This window comes from Acinonyx jubatus, chromosome B3, assembly GCF_027475565.1.
Source record: "Acinonyx jubatus isolate Ajub_Pintada_27869175 chromosome B3, VMU_Ajub_asm_v1.0, whole genome shotgun sequence".
NCBI classification, from domain to species: Eukaryota; Metazoa; Chordata; class Mammalia; order Carnivora; family Felidae; genus Acinonyx; species Acinonyx jubatus.
Genome location: NC_069386.1, coordinates 97387516 through 97401438, shown reverse-complemented (window position 1 = coordinate 97401438; position 13923 = coordinate 97387516). Strand labels below are relative to the sequence as shown.

At 43.5% G+C, this 13923-nt stretch overlaps 1 protein-coding gene across 6 annotated transcripts in view; it reads right to left on the bottom strand.

Annotated features, from left to right (window-relative positions):
• Positions 1-2754: 2754 nt before the first annotated feature.
• Positions 2755-13923, bottom strand: part of FRMD6 (FERM domain containing 6) — a 238860-nt gene continuing 227691 nt past the window's right edge. For 5 of the 6 annotated variants that reach the window (XM_053224458.1, XM_027065705.2, XM_027065704.2 and 2 more), the window contains 4 exons: positions 13280-13615; positions 12023-12154; positions 8092-8183; positions 3156-6174 (listed from right to left, as the gene is read on the bottom strand). In XM_053224458.1, the coding sequence (XP_053080433.1) occupies positions 5890-6174; positions 8092-8183; positions 12023-12154; positions 13280-13615 (845 nt within the window). In that variant the 3' untranslated portion in view covers positions 3156-5889. Of the gene's footprint in view, positions 3061-3155; positions 6175-8091; positions 8184-12022; positions 12155-13279; positions 13616-13923 lie in introns of those variants that run through there. The other variant, XM_053224459.1, reaches the window with a different exon arrangement.

The window sequence follows — 13923 nt, the reverse complement described above, 5'->3', positions numbered from 1 at the left end:
TTGGGAACTATCTGTTTTTATAAAATCCATCTCTCGCCATAATAACAGTAATAAAGTGAGGAGACCTTCACAGACTAGGGTTCACACCAGATGGGTAAACACCCATCGTAAGTAATGAGTTGGTTAATTATAGCCGTGCCCTGTTTATAGACCTTCGATTAATCTCTTGAGTGTACATAACTCCATCACCCACAATGTCTCATAGCATTTGAGCAGGACTTTCCAGAGGTCAGGCTCCTCCATTAATTCAAAATGAATGTGTTAAGAATCAAAGAGCTAGGTGGAATTTAGCTTACTTCTTTCCATTATTCTCAGTAGCGATCAACTCATACAAAGCATCAGAGGAATGACAAGGCAAATGAAAGTGGCAGGGAGGAGATTTGGAAGTATTTTACTGTACTCACATAACCTCCACTCTCATACTTAGCAAAATAGTTATGTGTAAGTAACGCCCAGCTCTCTAGAATGTGGGTGTATTCAGACTTCCTGGGATGATGAGTTCAGTGCCTCGCCTGAACGTTGGTCCACTCTCTGACCTCTTTATCAGTAAAAACATTATCATTCTCACAAAATGCAATATGCTGGGACACTCTGGAGACCCAATGCACCCCAAGTGTGGATCATGCTAGTTCAGAGCAAGTAGCCTGCTTGGTCTGTATTGCTCGGGCTCACTGTAGACCAGTGGGTGCACATTAGCCTCCCTTGCTGAACTTTTCCTAGTACCGTATGCCCACCCAGACCAAACAAATGACAAGCTCTGGTCTGGGCCCTAGGCATCGCTGTTTTAAATTCTCCAGGTCAGTCTTCTGTGCAGCCCAGCTTGAAAACCTATAGACTAGAGTAGTTGTGGCCATTGTGCCAATTTTTAACATTGGAAGCATCCGTGCAGAGTAGATTGTAATTCATTCTATAAAGCAGTAGTGAGCTTTCTGGTCTTCCCAGGGACGTTGCCAAGTATGGAAACTTGCCTATTTCTCCAGTATTTAGCTTAGAACGTAATGTGTGTGTGTGGGTGAGAGGGAGACGTGAGATGGGGGGGGGGGGAGAGGGGGAGAGAGAGAGAGAGAGAGAGAGAGGTGTGAGGGAGGCATAGCTACATAAGTTTCGAATCTTTCTTCTCCCTGCTGCCACATCCTTGTTCAGATCATCATCTCTCCAGTCCTGCTCCCCTGTCCCTATCTTCTACCGGCACTGAGCCCATTATTTCTCTCAAATAATGTCTCTCAAACATGTCTCTTTCCATTTATAACCCCCTTCAATGGCTCCCTGTCCAGAAAAAAAACAAAACAAAACAAACAACTCAGTGTCCTCCTCTGGGCACCCAGAGCCTTTCACGACTAGTCTGGAGAGAGTCGTTACTCAAGCCTAAAGGCCCCTGAATGAGCACTGTCATCCATGGCTTCTAATCTTTGCGTGGACAGTTTGTACCTCACCCCCATCTGCCAGAAGGTCCCCTTCAAGGCTCTTCTATGTTCTTCCCACCTCCCACTCCCTACTACCACCCCCCAGGTCTCCACTGCTTCTGTACCAGAGTACTACCCAAATAATGCTTCTATAGGTCTGGCATAGGGGTGCTTTAAAAAGGTGGGCAGGGGTGCTTGGGTGGTCAGTCGGTTAAGCATCTGACCTCGGCTCTGGTGCATGGTTGAGTTGAAGCCTCACATCAGAGCTCTGTGCTGACTGCATGGAGCCTGCTTGGAATTCTTTCTCTCTCTCTCTCTGCCTCTCCCCTGCTCATGCACTGTCTCAAAATAATTTTTTTTTTCTTTTTAGAAGTGTGCAGGGACGCCTGGGTGGCTTAGTCGGTGAAGCATCGGACTTCAGCTCAGGTCTTGTGGTTCATGAGTTCAAGCACCACGTCCGTCTCTGCGTGGACAGCTCAGAGGCTGGAGCCTGCTTCGGATTCCATGTCTCTCTCTCTCTCTCTGCCCTCCCCTGCTTGTACTCTCTCAAAAATAAATGAAGCATTAAAAACAATTTTAAAAACAGTGTGCAAATAAATGTCATTTATCACATTATCCAAATTGTAAGTCTGTCTTCCCTATCAGATTCTGAGCTTTCTCTGAGTGTAATGGATAACGTGGTATGTGTAGTAGAAAAAGCAAAGCTTTTGGACATGGATTTGGGCTTAAAACTCTGCTCTCTGTTTACGAACTGTAGGATCTTGGGGAAGTTTAACCATTTCCTCAGCTGTAACATGAGTTGACTACTTGAAGGGCTGTGAAGGTTAGACTTGACGTGTGTAATGGCAGATACAGAGCAGGTGACCAGAAATGTTCTTTTCCTTGACTCCAACTTACTCACAATTTACCAGATACGCTGCAAAATTCATGAGTTTACCCCTCAGCAGAAAGCTTTTGTTTTGGACTGTAGGCTTCCGAATGGCCACATGGCTCAATTCTACACAAGTTAAAGGCTTGTTAGAAGATCGGAAAACACCCACCCTCCTTTCTCCCACCTTAGTGATCATGGGGCATGTTATAACTATTACGTTATTCATCCCCCAAATAGTCCTTGGAATTATTAATCCCACGAGAGCCAAGAAAACTGGAGTGACGAGAAGATAATGGACGTTCTTTCACAAGGACAGCCAGGCTTTTCGGTGCTTTCGACGCCTGTCTACTGACCGCCAGCTCCGGCCTCTCCCCCTGATGCTGCTTTGCTCTCACACCCAGCCTTGCGATAGGCATGCTTTTAAATGTAACCACTTACTTTTTTAAAATTAAAACACGCCAATGATGATTGAGGGAAAAGTTAAAGTAGTCATTTTAATTTAAAAAAATAAAATATTGTATCTTATCGAGTGCCTTTAGCCCCACAGCTCAGGCCTGCACAGCGGCTGGCTGCCACTGCCTCTCTGAGCTTCGGTTCCTTCGTCTCTAGGTCGAGAATGAGAACAGATCCCGCCGTATGCAAACACGAGGTGAAGGAGTTAATATGTGAACTCCTCACACACGCAGAGCAGGAGCAGGGGCAGCTCAGTCCCCACCAGCTTCGCCACGGGGGGCTCCGGGCTCAGAATCCTACCACCGCAGACCCTTACATGTTCCTCAACATGGCCTATTATAAGAAAGAAGAACATAAAGAAAACATTCACTCTTTAATGCTTCTTGCTTAATTGAGAACTCTTAAAAAAAAAAAAAAAAACCCGGCACTTTAAAGACAAATAAAAAGTAACTTTATTGACTGCTAATCTTACCATGAAATGCCTATAAGAAATCATTACAAAATAATGCAGTTTTCTTTTACACACTTTTGGTATCTTCCTGATATGATGATCCTTTCACAGAAAGGATTATTTACAGTTTATGTAGATATAAAGCTCATTGTTGCAAATACAAATGTCGCTGTATCGAGGCAGTATATACCAACTGGTATACCGACTAGCGATGATATTAACAAATGCAGAATAAATAACAGCTTCATACGTTTCTTTTCCTTTTTTATTTTTTAAAACAATTTCCAAATACAAAACGTAGATAAGCAAAATGGATTTTCATATACATATATATAATTCTGCCACAAATAGAGGATCAAAAAGCAAAAATGTTCCTTAGCATGTTTCATTTTTGAAAACCCACAAGACTATGCATAAACCCAATTAGAAAGAGGGTGTGCAAAACCACCAATAATGCTGGCAGAACCCTGAAGACCTGATTCTGGCTGAAGCACAGAGAAAATAAAGCGCTACATACTGAATTAAATATGCTTTTGCCTCGATGTTGCAAGAAACGCTAAGAGCTAGGGAAATGCACCACATTATGATCTGGGCTCTTGAGAGTTAAACTTCCTAGGATTTGTCCCTTAAGCATCTATAAGAAATGGTGGACTATTTAACGACTTACTTATAAGTGAAGCTGTCATTAGATGATCCTTCTACCCTTTCATACAGAAGACTGAGACACTTGTACATTCTGGTATCTGAAAACTTTGGTTCTTTTAAAACTTTTGATAAAAACAAAATAATCGCATGACTACAAAACTCTATAGAACTTCTGTTCCTTTTTCCAAGTGTCGGGTTGAACTGATTCGATTGGGATTGCAGTGTCCACACTGGCCTGCCCCATCCGCACGCAGGCGTCCGAGCACAGCACAGGTGAGGCTTGTCCACACTCCCCTTATGTTCATAATACTGACTCCCGCCCCTGGGGAACACTGCATGTTCTGCTGTACCCTAAATCGATTTCTTTGTTACCTGAAAACTTAATTTTGTATAAAAATATGACTTTCTCTAGAAAATAATATATAGTTTTTTTTTTAAGAAAACCTGGCAGATAGAAAAAATGGTGTATCAAAATATGGTAAACAAATGTCGTTAAATACGAAATCATTACAAACATCTCATAGAAAGACATTGTGCTAAAGTTCTCTCCTGAAGTGTGAACAACATTGTTTCTGTACACCTAAAGGTTGATCAATTCACTCTCCTGACGAGGTTTCATTATATATCCTAATAGCAGTGGCAGTAACTGTTAAAACTGGTCCTTTCTCAAACACTGACATTTTCTGTGTACCTTAACTTCAAAATTAAGAAAAAGACACCCTCTGGAGCAGTGGTTTTAAACCCTGTAGCATATTAGCTCCATCTGGAGAGCTTTAAAGGAAAAGGCAATTCCACCTGGACCTCACTGCAACAGACTGATTTTATTGGTCTGAAGTGGGATCCAGACAGTGTTATTGTTTTTAAAGCTCCCCAAATAATTCTAGTGTGCAACCAGGGTTGAGAATCATGGCAAAAGACACATGGGAAAACAGTTATTCTTAACTCTGCATATATTAACTGATTGTCTGTAGGTATCATTCATTCAGTGACACCTCCTCCATATTAAACAAGAATGACTATGTACACAAAACAGTCATGGAAGCCAAAATGAAGCGTTAGTAAGCTGTAAACACATATAAACACATACAATCTCAGGTATTTATATATGTATAACATATATGTATAGTTAGGGTGTTTTGCTTAAGCAGAAACAAGCATTACTACAATTTGTTGTTGATTTAAAAAAAAACAAAACAAAACACCAAGCACAAACATTTTCTAAGACGTTTCCATAGTTTTAACAGAAACTGGTTTTACAAACTCTACAAAACGCATGAAGATGTGAACACAACTGATGAGTTACTCGGACGAGAAACTAGCTGGGTCCCAGAGCTTTCGCGAAGAGCAGGAGGAGGACAGGGCACTGACCAGGCATGAAGGAGTCACAAGGCATCACAGCACACATAGCCTTCTGGTTATTGCTTCATTCATGTCTTCTTGGCCCCGGGCTGCATTTCTGTTATGTACATATCTTTGGCTTGCTAGAACTACAAGATTTTGACCACTTCATTAGTGTTCACTTTGGGACAGCCCCAGCGAGGCGGCAATGGCTATGTACCAGGCAATGGTTTCTCCCTTAAAAGGAGAGACTCTCCTTTCTCTCCTCCCTCAAACCACGTGCATGAGGGAGTCACACACACACACACACACACACACACACACACACACACACATATTTACAAGCAAACAAATCAATCTAATAACATCTTTCACATGATAAAAAATGTGATGTCGTATGATCAAACTGAAAAACAAAACGAGGGACAAACACACCACAATTCAATATTCTGAAGGCTTGGTAACCAGTAAAGCACGTTTCCTTCCAAAGGGTCACGAACTTCCGGGCACTTGTCTTGCTGTACCTTCTCTGCAGTTCTTTTCTCTCTGTGTAATACTTAAAGTGCAATTGTCCCAAGGCTTTTATTTCCATTGCAAATATCATAAAGAAAGAGCTATGTGGTGGGGTGAAGAAAATATGGCACGATACTTAAAGAGAGAACCCGTGGCTTCTCCGGCCTCCAGCAGACAGCAGGCTGCCTGTGTGGCTAGCTACACGCAGACGTACTTTATACAACGAACTCTGGAACTTCGTCATGAGTGAGATCCAGAGAAAAGTACTTGCTGGTTCTTTTGACTGGAAAAGCATCTTGGATGTTGACACACTGCTGAGCCAAGCAGCTGTTGCAGTAGAGGCCTTCCTCATCCAGTTCGTGGCCACACCCGAAAGTGTAGCTCTGAGCAGTGTCTTGACATAGACCTGCAATGCGCAGGAAGTCTTTCTGGTAAAGCCTGATGTCATCAAGGCTCAAGCTGTGTCGATCGGTGGAGGTCTTTGGTTTTCGACATATGGTCTGCAAAATAAAGTAAGGTTAAAACCACGTCAAGAGGATGACTAAAGTGACAGGTTAGCGCTATTTTGCCCTTGTAAAGAGCGACACTGCAAAATCATAAAAGGTTATGGAATCCTTATATGTTAGAAAGTGATTTCCGGTCTGAGGTCCTGCGGGGAAAACAGCACCACTACCAACAGTCAGAGTGGCTAACATTTACTGAGCTCTAATTATGTGCAAGGCTCTCACCTAAACACGATATTATGTATTTACTTGTTTACTCTTCCCATCTGCCCTATGAGCCCAGTGCTTTTATTCTCCCCATTTTACAGATGAATAATCCAAGGCAAAGGAAGTAAATGCAACAGAAGCCTGTCTCTAGCATCTCAGAAGTCAAGAAAATGTCTTAAAAGGAGGCTAGATACGTACAGATATAGTTTCTTTTCTTTTTTCTTTCTACTAGAATATGACAATCAACATATTCTATACAGTAATACTTTCATGCTGAGCTTTATTATTATTTTCATAAGAAATGCGGAAATGAGTCAATTACTCAAGGAATACAATTGAAGAACGGTTTTTTTGGGTTTTTTTTTTTTGGTTTTTTTAAAGGTAGAGTTCTTGGATAGAAAAATAATACAAAGTACGGAAAGGTTGGGAGACAAGAGGCAGCTCCCAAACACTGTAGGAGGTGCTGTGCCAAATACTCCACACAGCGGGCAACAGACTTACAGAACTCATTATCCCCAGAAGTGGTACTGGCTGAAAACATAAATAGGTTAAAAAATGGCTCAGATAATTACATGAACGAAAGATGCTTAATGGGTTATTTAAGGAAACAGGGCACTGTACCTCTCAGCTTTCGCTGCTGAACACCACAAAAGCCAACCTCGTTAGAATAAGAGATCACTTTTTGCTAGAGGCAAAAGCACCAGGAAGAGAGAACAGGGTCTGAACCCAAAACCATTTTATTTGGAGGTATCACATCCGAGCACTCCCTGAAGAAGGTCCCCTGGACCCACACGGCTTCCCAGGTGCCAACGGGCTTTCCCACACAGAATTCATTAGGTCATCCTCACGAATCCACACAGCAGGCACGCAAACGCGCTTCCCGTTTTGCAGGCGTGGAATCTGATCCTCAGCTGTGCACCACAAGCACTTACGTACAGGAAGATCTAACACCGGGTGACAGAACCGGGTGCAAACCCGGGCAGTGGACCCTGGGATTTGTAATCATCATGCTACACATACTGCTTTAGAAATTATTCACTGGAATATTCAAAAAAATATGTCATAAAACATCATGTGCACATAGAAATGAAAAAGAAAACAGGGAAGAGAGAAGCACACACAGAAAGCAAAAAAGACACAAAACCCAAAAAAGACAGAGATGGACCAAGAAAGAGAGTCATAAAGGAGAGAGAAAGAGAATACACAGGAAATAGAGGTGAGTATATCAGCTGTGGAATAGATCCAGACGCTACAACCACGAATTTCAGAGTATTGTATCTTTTGATATTTTAATAGTCTAGCAAGTGATCACAGGTTATCAAACAGTCTCACTCAGCATACTTTGAAAATCTGAATGGAATAATCAGCGTGGAAACATTTCTGCCATAACACGCCTGACAAGAAAATTATTCTCTCAGTTGTTGAGGTTCACACACACAACCTGAAGTCTGAAGTTACACACTTCCCACCTCTATAAAGTGGGAAACAAAGTATATAATTTATCCAAATGAAAATCAACTCAGAGATGAATGGAACTAGCAAACACAATGGTTATCAACTGAGGATAAAGCTAGAATGTACCTAAGAAGAATCACTGCCTTATGGTTCTTAATTTTTGCTCATTTATATAAATATAAACGTTAAGTTCCAATTTAACATTTTCTGTAACTTCAGTGCACAACTTAAACATTTCAATTCCTTCTGTACCTGTGGAAGAGAGTCCGTACTCTGGCCACGAAGCTTCACAACTGTTTCTGAGGAGCTAGAGGTGGAAGAACCAATTTCTTTCACAATCAACCCTGAAGTAAAACACAGAAAAACAACAACAATGAAGACTTCCTTATTCATACTTTTTGCCACCTATCTGACACATGCTACCACCAAGACTGAAAGGTCAAGTATTAACCGTTCCTGAAAAATCTCACTGTGACTCATCTGTGGTAGACAACCAGCCTAGGACACATCCCATCTCCTGTCTCACAGTAAATAGGGGGGAGAGTGATAAATGTGGGGTCAGCGTACAGGAAGGAGTTTAGAGTCTGCCTTTTCTAAGGTGAACTACAACTTCTAATTAAGCTATTTATGATGAAATTAGTAACAAAAACAAAGACCGTAGATGTAAAGCAGTCTCCCTCCTAAAGCTAAACTGTGACACGGCCGTCTAGGTTTGGGTCCCTTTAGATGGACGGTTAAAGTGTAGTGTGGGGCTTGACCTCCATAGTCACACGGATCTGAGCCGGAAGCAGGCCCAGAAAAGTAATTAACTGTGTATGCTGGCCAGTGACTTAGCCCCCCTATGTTTCGGTCTCATCTTATAAAGTGGGCCTGACAGCAGTGTCTATCCAACAGAGTTTAATGACGACTGACGAGTAAATGCATGGAAAGGGCGAGGTACAGGGCCTGCACATGGGACACACCCAGCTCAGAGCTCCTCGGGCTGACAGGGGCCCTGTGGCACTTGCCTCCTACAACAAATCCTGCTGGGGAGAGGCCACGAGTGGGAGGCCACCCTAAGCATTCAGTTCTGGATCTCTGAGAGTGACAGGGCCCTAAATCACCCTAGTGCCCAGGAGTCACCTCCTAATATTTTGGAAACAGAAATCCAGGGCTGAAACTTCCCTCTGTGGCTCTAGCATGTTGAGTGAAGCACCAGGAAAAAAATGTTTCGTAAGATAAAACTGCTAACAAGAATTGGATATGGAAGTGGAGATCACTGACATTTTTCTTGCAAATAGATGAAGCAGGTCAGTCAAACCCCAGATTCTTAAGGCCAAATGGCTTCTCAGATAAAGCACATTCTCACCTTATAAAAAAGGAACCTGGAGTGCAATGTGATTTTTATTTAGCTACTTGCTGATAACCTCAGAAATGGCCTTTTGTGTTTTATCCCTTAACTCTTTAGAAATGACGTCTAATGATTCAGTGACGAATATATACCTTGTATATATTAAGTGTTTGATATTTTGTTCAATTGAAACATGGAAGGAGGACATTCTTGGTTTACATGTAGACAGTTTAAAAGCCTTCAGGTGGGTACTTATGTTTTGGGGGTTGGTACAGACTGCTTTAGTAGGGGGTCTTTCTTGAGAATATCTTTATCTTTTAAAAAGCTTTAAACTTTTAACAAATCCTCAGAGGATGATGTGGACTGGTGTCCTTGGTTGGCACTTGGCATGGGTCCTTCTGGACTTCCTGGTATATGTGTCCTTGGCCACCATGTCTGTAAATTACGTGCTCCCAAACCCAAACTCCGCATTAGACAAGTCAGCAGCAAGTCTGGTGCTGAGAACACTAACTTGACTTGTACCAAACTTCCATCCCTATTCAATCTCAGCTCTATGCTTGAGAAATAATGTTTAAATGCTCAAATTGTAGGGGCACCTGGGTGGCTCAGTCAGTTAAGCATCCAATTTCAGCTCAGTTCATGATCTCATGGTTTGAGTTCGAGCCCCGCATTGGGCTCTGTGCTGACAGCCCAAAGCCTGGAGCCTGCTTCGGATTGTGTCTCCCTCTCTCTCTGCCCCTCCCCTGCTCACGTTGTCTGTCTCTCTCTCTCTCTCTCTCTCTCAAAAATAAATAAATGTTAAAAAAAAAGTAAATGCTCAAATTGTAGAGAATTTGGAAGAGAAGGATGATGCGAGGAAGAAAATAAGATCATCACAACCCCATCATCCAGAGAAAGGCTACTAATATTTTTATGTATTTTTTCATATACATATATACATCTTTGTAATTTGAGATCATCCTGATTATACAATTTGTGCTGTTTTTCTTACCTATCTTTCTTATATTATTAAATATTCTTTAAAAGTGTCATTAGTTAATGGCTGTATGATATTTCACTATATGGACAGCATATAACTGCTCATTGTTAACCATTCAGGTTCTTTTTCAATAAATAACATTTCAAAAAGCATTTTTTTTTTGTATAAAAACCTCTTTAAACAGCCACCCTATTTATTTAAATTTTATTTCTATTTAAAATTACAAAATCTTATCATAAAAATTAAACTTAGAAATATATAAATAAAAAGCCAAAGTCTGTTTCTCTCATCTCCCCTCCTCCCATGGACACTTTGGTGTATATGGTTTGGACAGTTTTCTTTCCACAAAAATACACATGCACATATCGAGTGAGAGCATGATATCCATGTACATATAATGTGCATAAAATTGTAAATTTATATTTAATACATGTGTTAAAATGTATTTGTGAAGGAAGACATCTATGTAAGAAAGTAAATGGGCAAAGAAACGGGGGTAAAGTTTGGTTTGAGAACTCTAAGCCTGAAGCATGACCAGAGCAAGCAGCCTGACGAATCTGTGTTTGCTTAGGCAGAGCTGTTCTCTGTAACCACTGGCAGGTCTATTCCCCGCAGAGCATCTGGAGGCCATGCTTCTGCTAGGTGAGCAGAGGAAATTCTCCAATAAAAGGAGCCTTGTGCTCTTACAGATTCAATGCCAGGATGAGGGGACCATGTGTACTGTGGTCTTGTTTCTCTCTCATTCCCAGCACCTGTTGCATGGGTGAGGCTCACTTATCACAGACCGTGGGTCTTGACACAGCAATGGCAGGTCACCCCAGTTGTAAACAGGGTCTTTCACTCAAAGCTCAAAGCAGCTGACCAGTAAGTACCTGGGCCATTTCGACTTCATTCCTAAGGTATGTTTTTTAGACAGAACGGAGACCAATTCATAAAATGTGGTGAGAGCAGTTAGGAGTGACTGAGGTTTAAAAACAAAACCTGGGGCGCCTGGGTGGCTCAGTCGGTTAAGCGTCTGACTTTGGCTCAGGTCATGATCTCGTGGTTCGGGAGTTCGAGGCCTGTGTCGGGCTCTGTGCTGACAGCTCGGAGCCTGGAGCCTGCTTTGGATTCTGTGTCTCCTTCTCTCTTTGGCCCTTCCCCTCTCGAGCTCTGTTTCTCTCTCTCTCTCAAAAATAAATAAACATTAAAAAAAATTGAAAACAAAACCCATACTGTGGTTTTTTGCAGTAATATTGAAGGGTAATATCTTTTATCTGATAGAAATAGATTATTACATATCGTATTATATAATCCCATAATAGGTTTACAGTGAATGCAAGTGTCCTAGTAGAGTTAATGAAATACAGAATATAATAGGAATGCATTTTTACGCCAACATTTTTTGACACTTTTTCCTCCATACTCCCATACCCACTCTGATCTAGTTGGGGAAAAGCAATACAAACCAAACTCGGAGACCTGCCTTCTGTTTCTAGCCACCTAAGCGTCCGTCCCCATCATCTATGCGTTTTCTCATCTGTAAAAAGGAGGTCTCCGAGGTCCCTTCTAGATATATTCTAGGATTCTCTGATTATCATTTGTAATAGCAAAACAAAACAACAGCAACAAAGAGAAAACTGTGTTTTACCACTTTGTGCTGAGCACCAGGGGAGAGGATGCTAATTCCCCATCCTAGATGCTTCTCCCCTTCTGTTCTCTTTCTTCCTCACGAGGTACCTGACCCTGCAGTCTATGGCACTGACTTGGAAAGGTTCTGATTCCAGCCCTGTTTCTGATCGAGAGTCCCACCCTGACCCTTCTGTTTTCTGAGGCACCTGCTCCTCAGTCCAAGACCATCCGCTAGCTCAGGAGAACTTCCCACAAGAGCTCACCAGAGTGTCCATTCAGCTTCCGTGACATGAGCATGTCCTCGGTGATGTAGATGCACATGTCTGGGCTGACTTCCAGAGACTCTTCATTCATCTGTTCCAGGTCCCTGGGGTCATCAACCAACATCTCTATTTCTGACACAGAAGAAGAAAAAGACGTTTAGTGACACGAAGGGAAATGGATGCCAGCATTCGTAGCCACACTTTGCGGGAGGCTCTGTAATTATTCAGATTTTAAAATACATTTGCTAATGAGAATCTACAATAGGAAACTCTGGGACAGTTCTCAACTAGATGTATTTGCCCTCTTTTTCACAGGGTTGCTGTGTTACCTACATGTCTTCTAATGCCACGACTGAACTGTGTTATTCTTTCCTCTGTGAGAAAGAAGGAAAGAGCTATACCACCTTGCTGAGATGACAAAGGGCAACTGAGACTGATGGGCCACATGCCTAAGCCAGAGCAGACTGCTGTCACCTGCACAAGGAGTAGTTCATGAAGCTCCCCATTTCCAGACCTGCCTGCCCGCAGGGCATTCAGCTGACTTCACTAGAGATCCACATGAATTCTACGGTAAGCAAGCAAATGGGCTGCCGTTTTCCTTAATGAAGTCACTACCCTTTCCCCAAACCCGAATGCTATAGCACTTGAGGCATAAAAATAATAAAAAAGATGCCCACATACGTTAAGTTTGGCTGAGACAGTCTGGTTTTTCTCTCCTTAACAGAGTTAAGCATCCAGGTGCTTTCTTTTACATTCCCAGAGTTCTGGCTGCATAGGAGGGATTGAAGAAATACTAAATAACCAATGGCCTGGGCTCAAGTCTTGTTTTGTTTTGTTTTTTTTCCTCTGCAAAGTTTAAGACATTTCTGTCGCTATCACTGCGTCTCTGCTGTTGTCCTCACCGATGCCTATTTAATCTGGGAACCAGAAATGCAGACGCGAGTGCTGCGGCACCGGCCTCTCCTCTACTTCGGCTAAACCGCCAGGACTCAGCCTCCACTGGCGTCCAACCCTGTGGCGGCAAAGGATGGTGACCAGAGGGATGCTTTGTTCACCGACACGAGCAACTCCCCCAAATCACGGGGGAAGGTGCAGGACACCTGTCCATTACTACCCCCTGGCTGTGCCCTACACAGCAGTTCTCCAGAAGGGATGCTTGGGGAAAAAAACCAGAAACAAGACGAGGCAAGAGGAAGAAGGGGGCGAGCGACAGCGGCTCTGCGCTGCCAGCTTGGAAAGCCGCGGCGAGCGGCTTACCGTCGTCCTGCGAGTCCTCTTCCGGCCGGTCCTTGCCGCTGCTCTCCACCCCGGAGGTGTGGGAGCTGCCGTGGCTGGTCGTGGAGCTGCAGGTCTTCAGCTTGCGGTGGATGGCGCTGCCAGAGTAGCTGTCCTCCGGCCCTGCGTCTCGGGGCTTGGTGTCCGCCTCGATGCCCGACGTGTGCGAGCTGCCGTGGCTGGCGGTGGAGTGGCGGGACAGGCGCTTGTGCTTGGCGCTGCCCGCGCTGCTGCCGCTGGCCCGGGACCGCTTCTCCAGCTGGTCCACGTCCAGGTCCAGGCTGTCGCTGATGTAGGACTCCCGGTACTGCTTCTTCTCTGCGCGGTGAGGAGCACATTCCCGAAGGACGGCGGGCGGGGGAGGGCAGGGGAGGGGGAGACACGCCTGGTTAGCCTACAGGGCACATCAGGCTAAGAAGGCGTGCAAGTTCACACCCAGGATCTAGGCGCCGTGAGGGTTCTGACCCGGGTGGGTGGGAGGGGGTCAACTTAGGAAGATGAGCAAAAAACCAGTACAACGGATTTGAGCGAGTACTGAGACTACTCAAAGGGTTTTGACGCTTCAAAACTCGGAAAAGTGCCATTTGAAGTAGAGTCGCCAGACCACCTCTTGTCTGCAAGTTGTT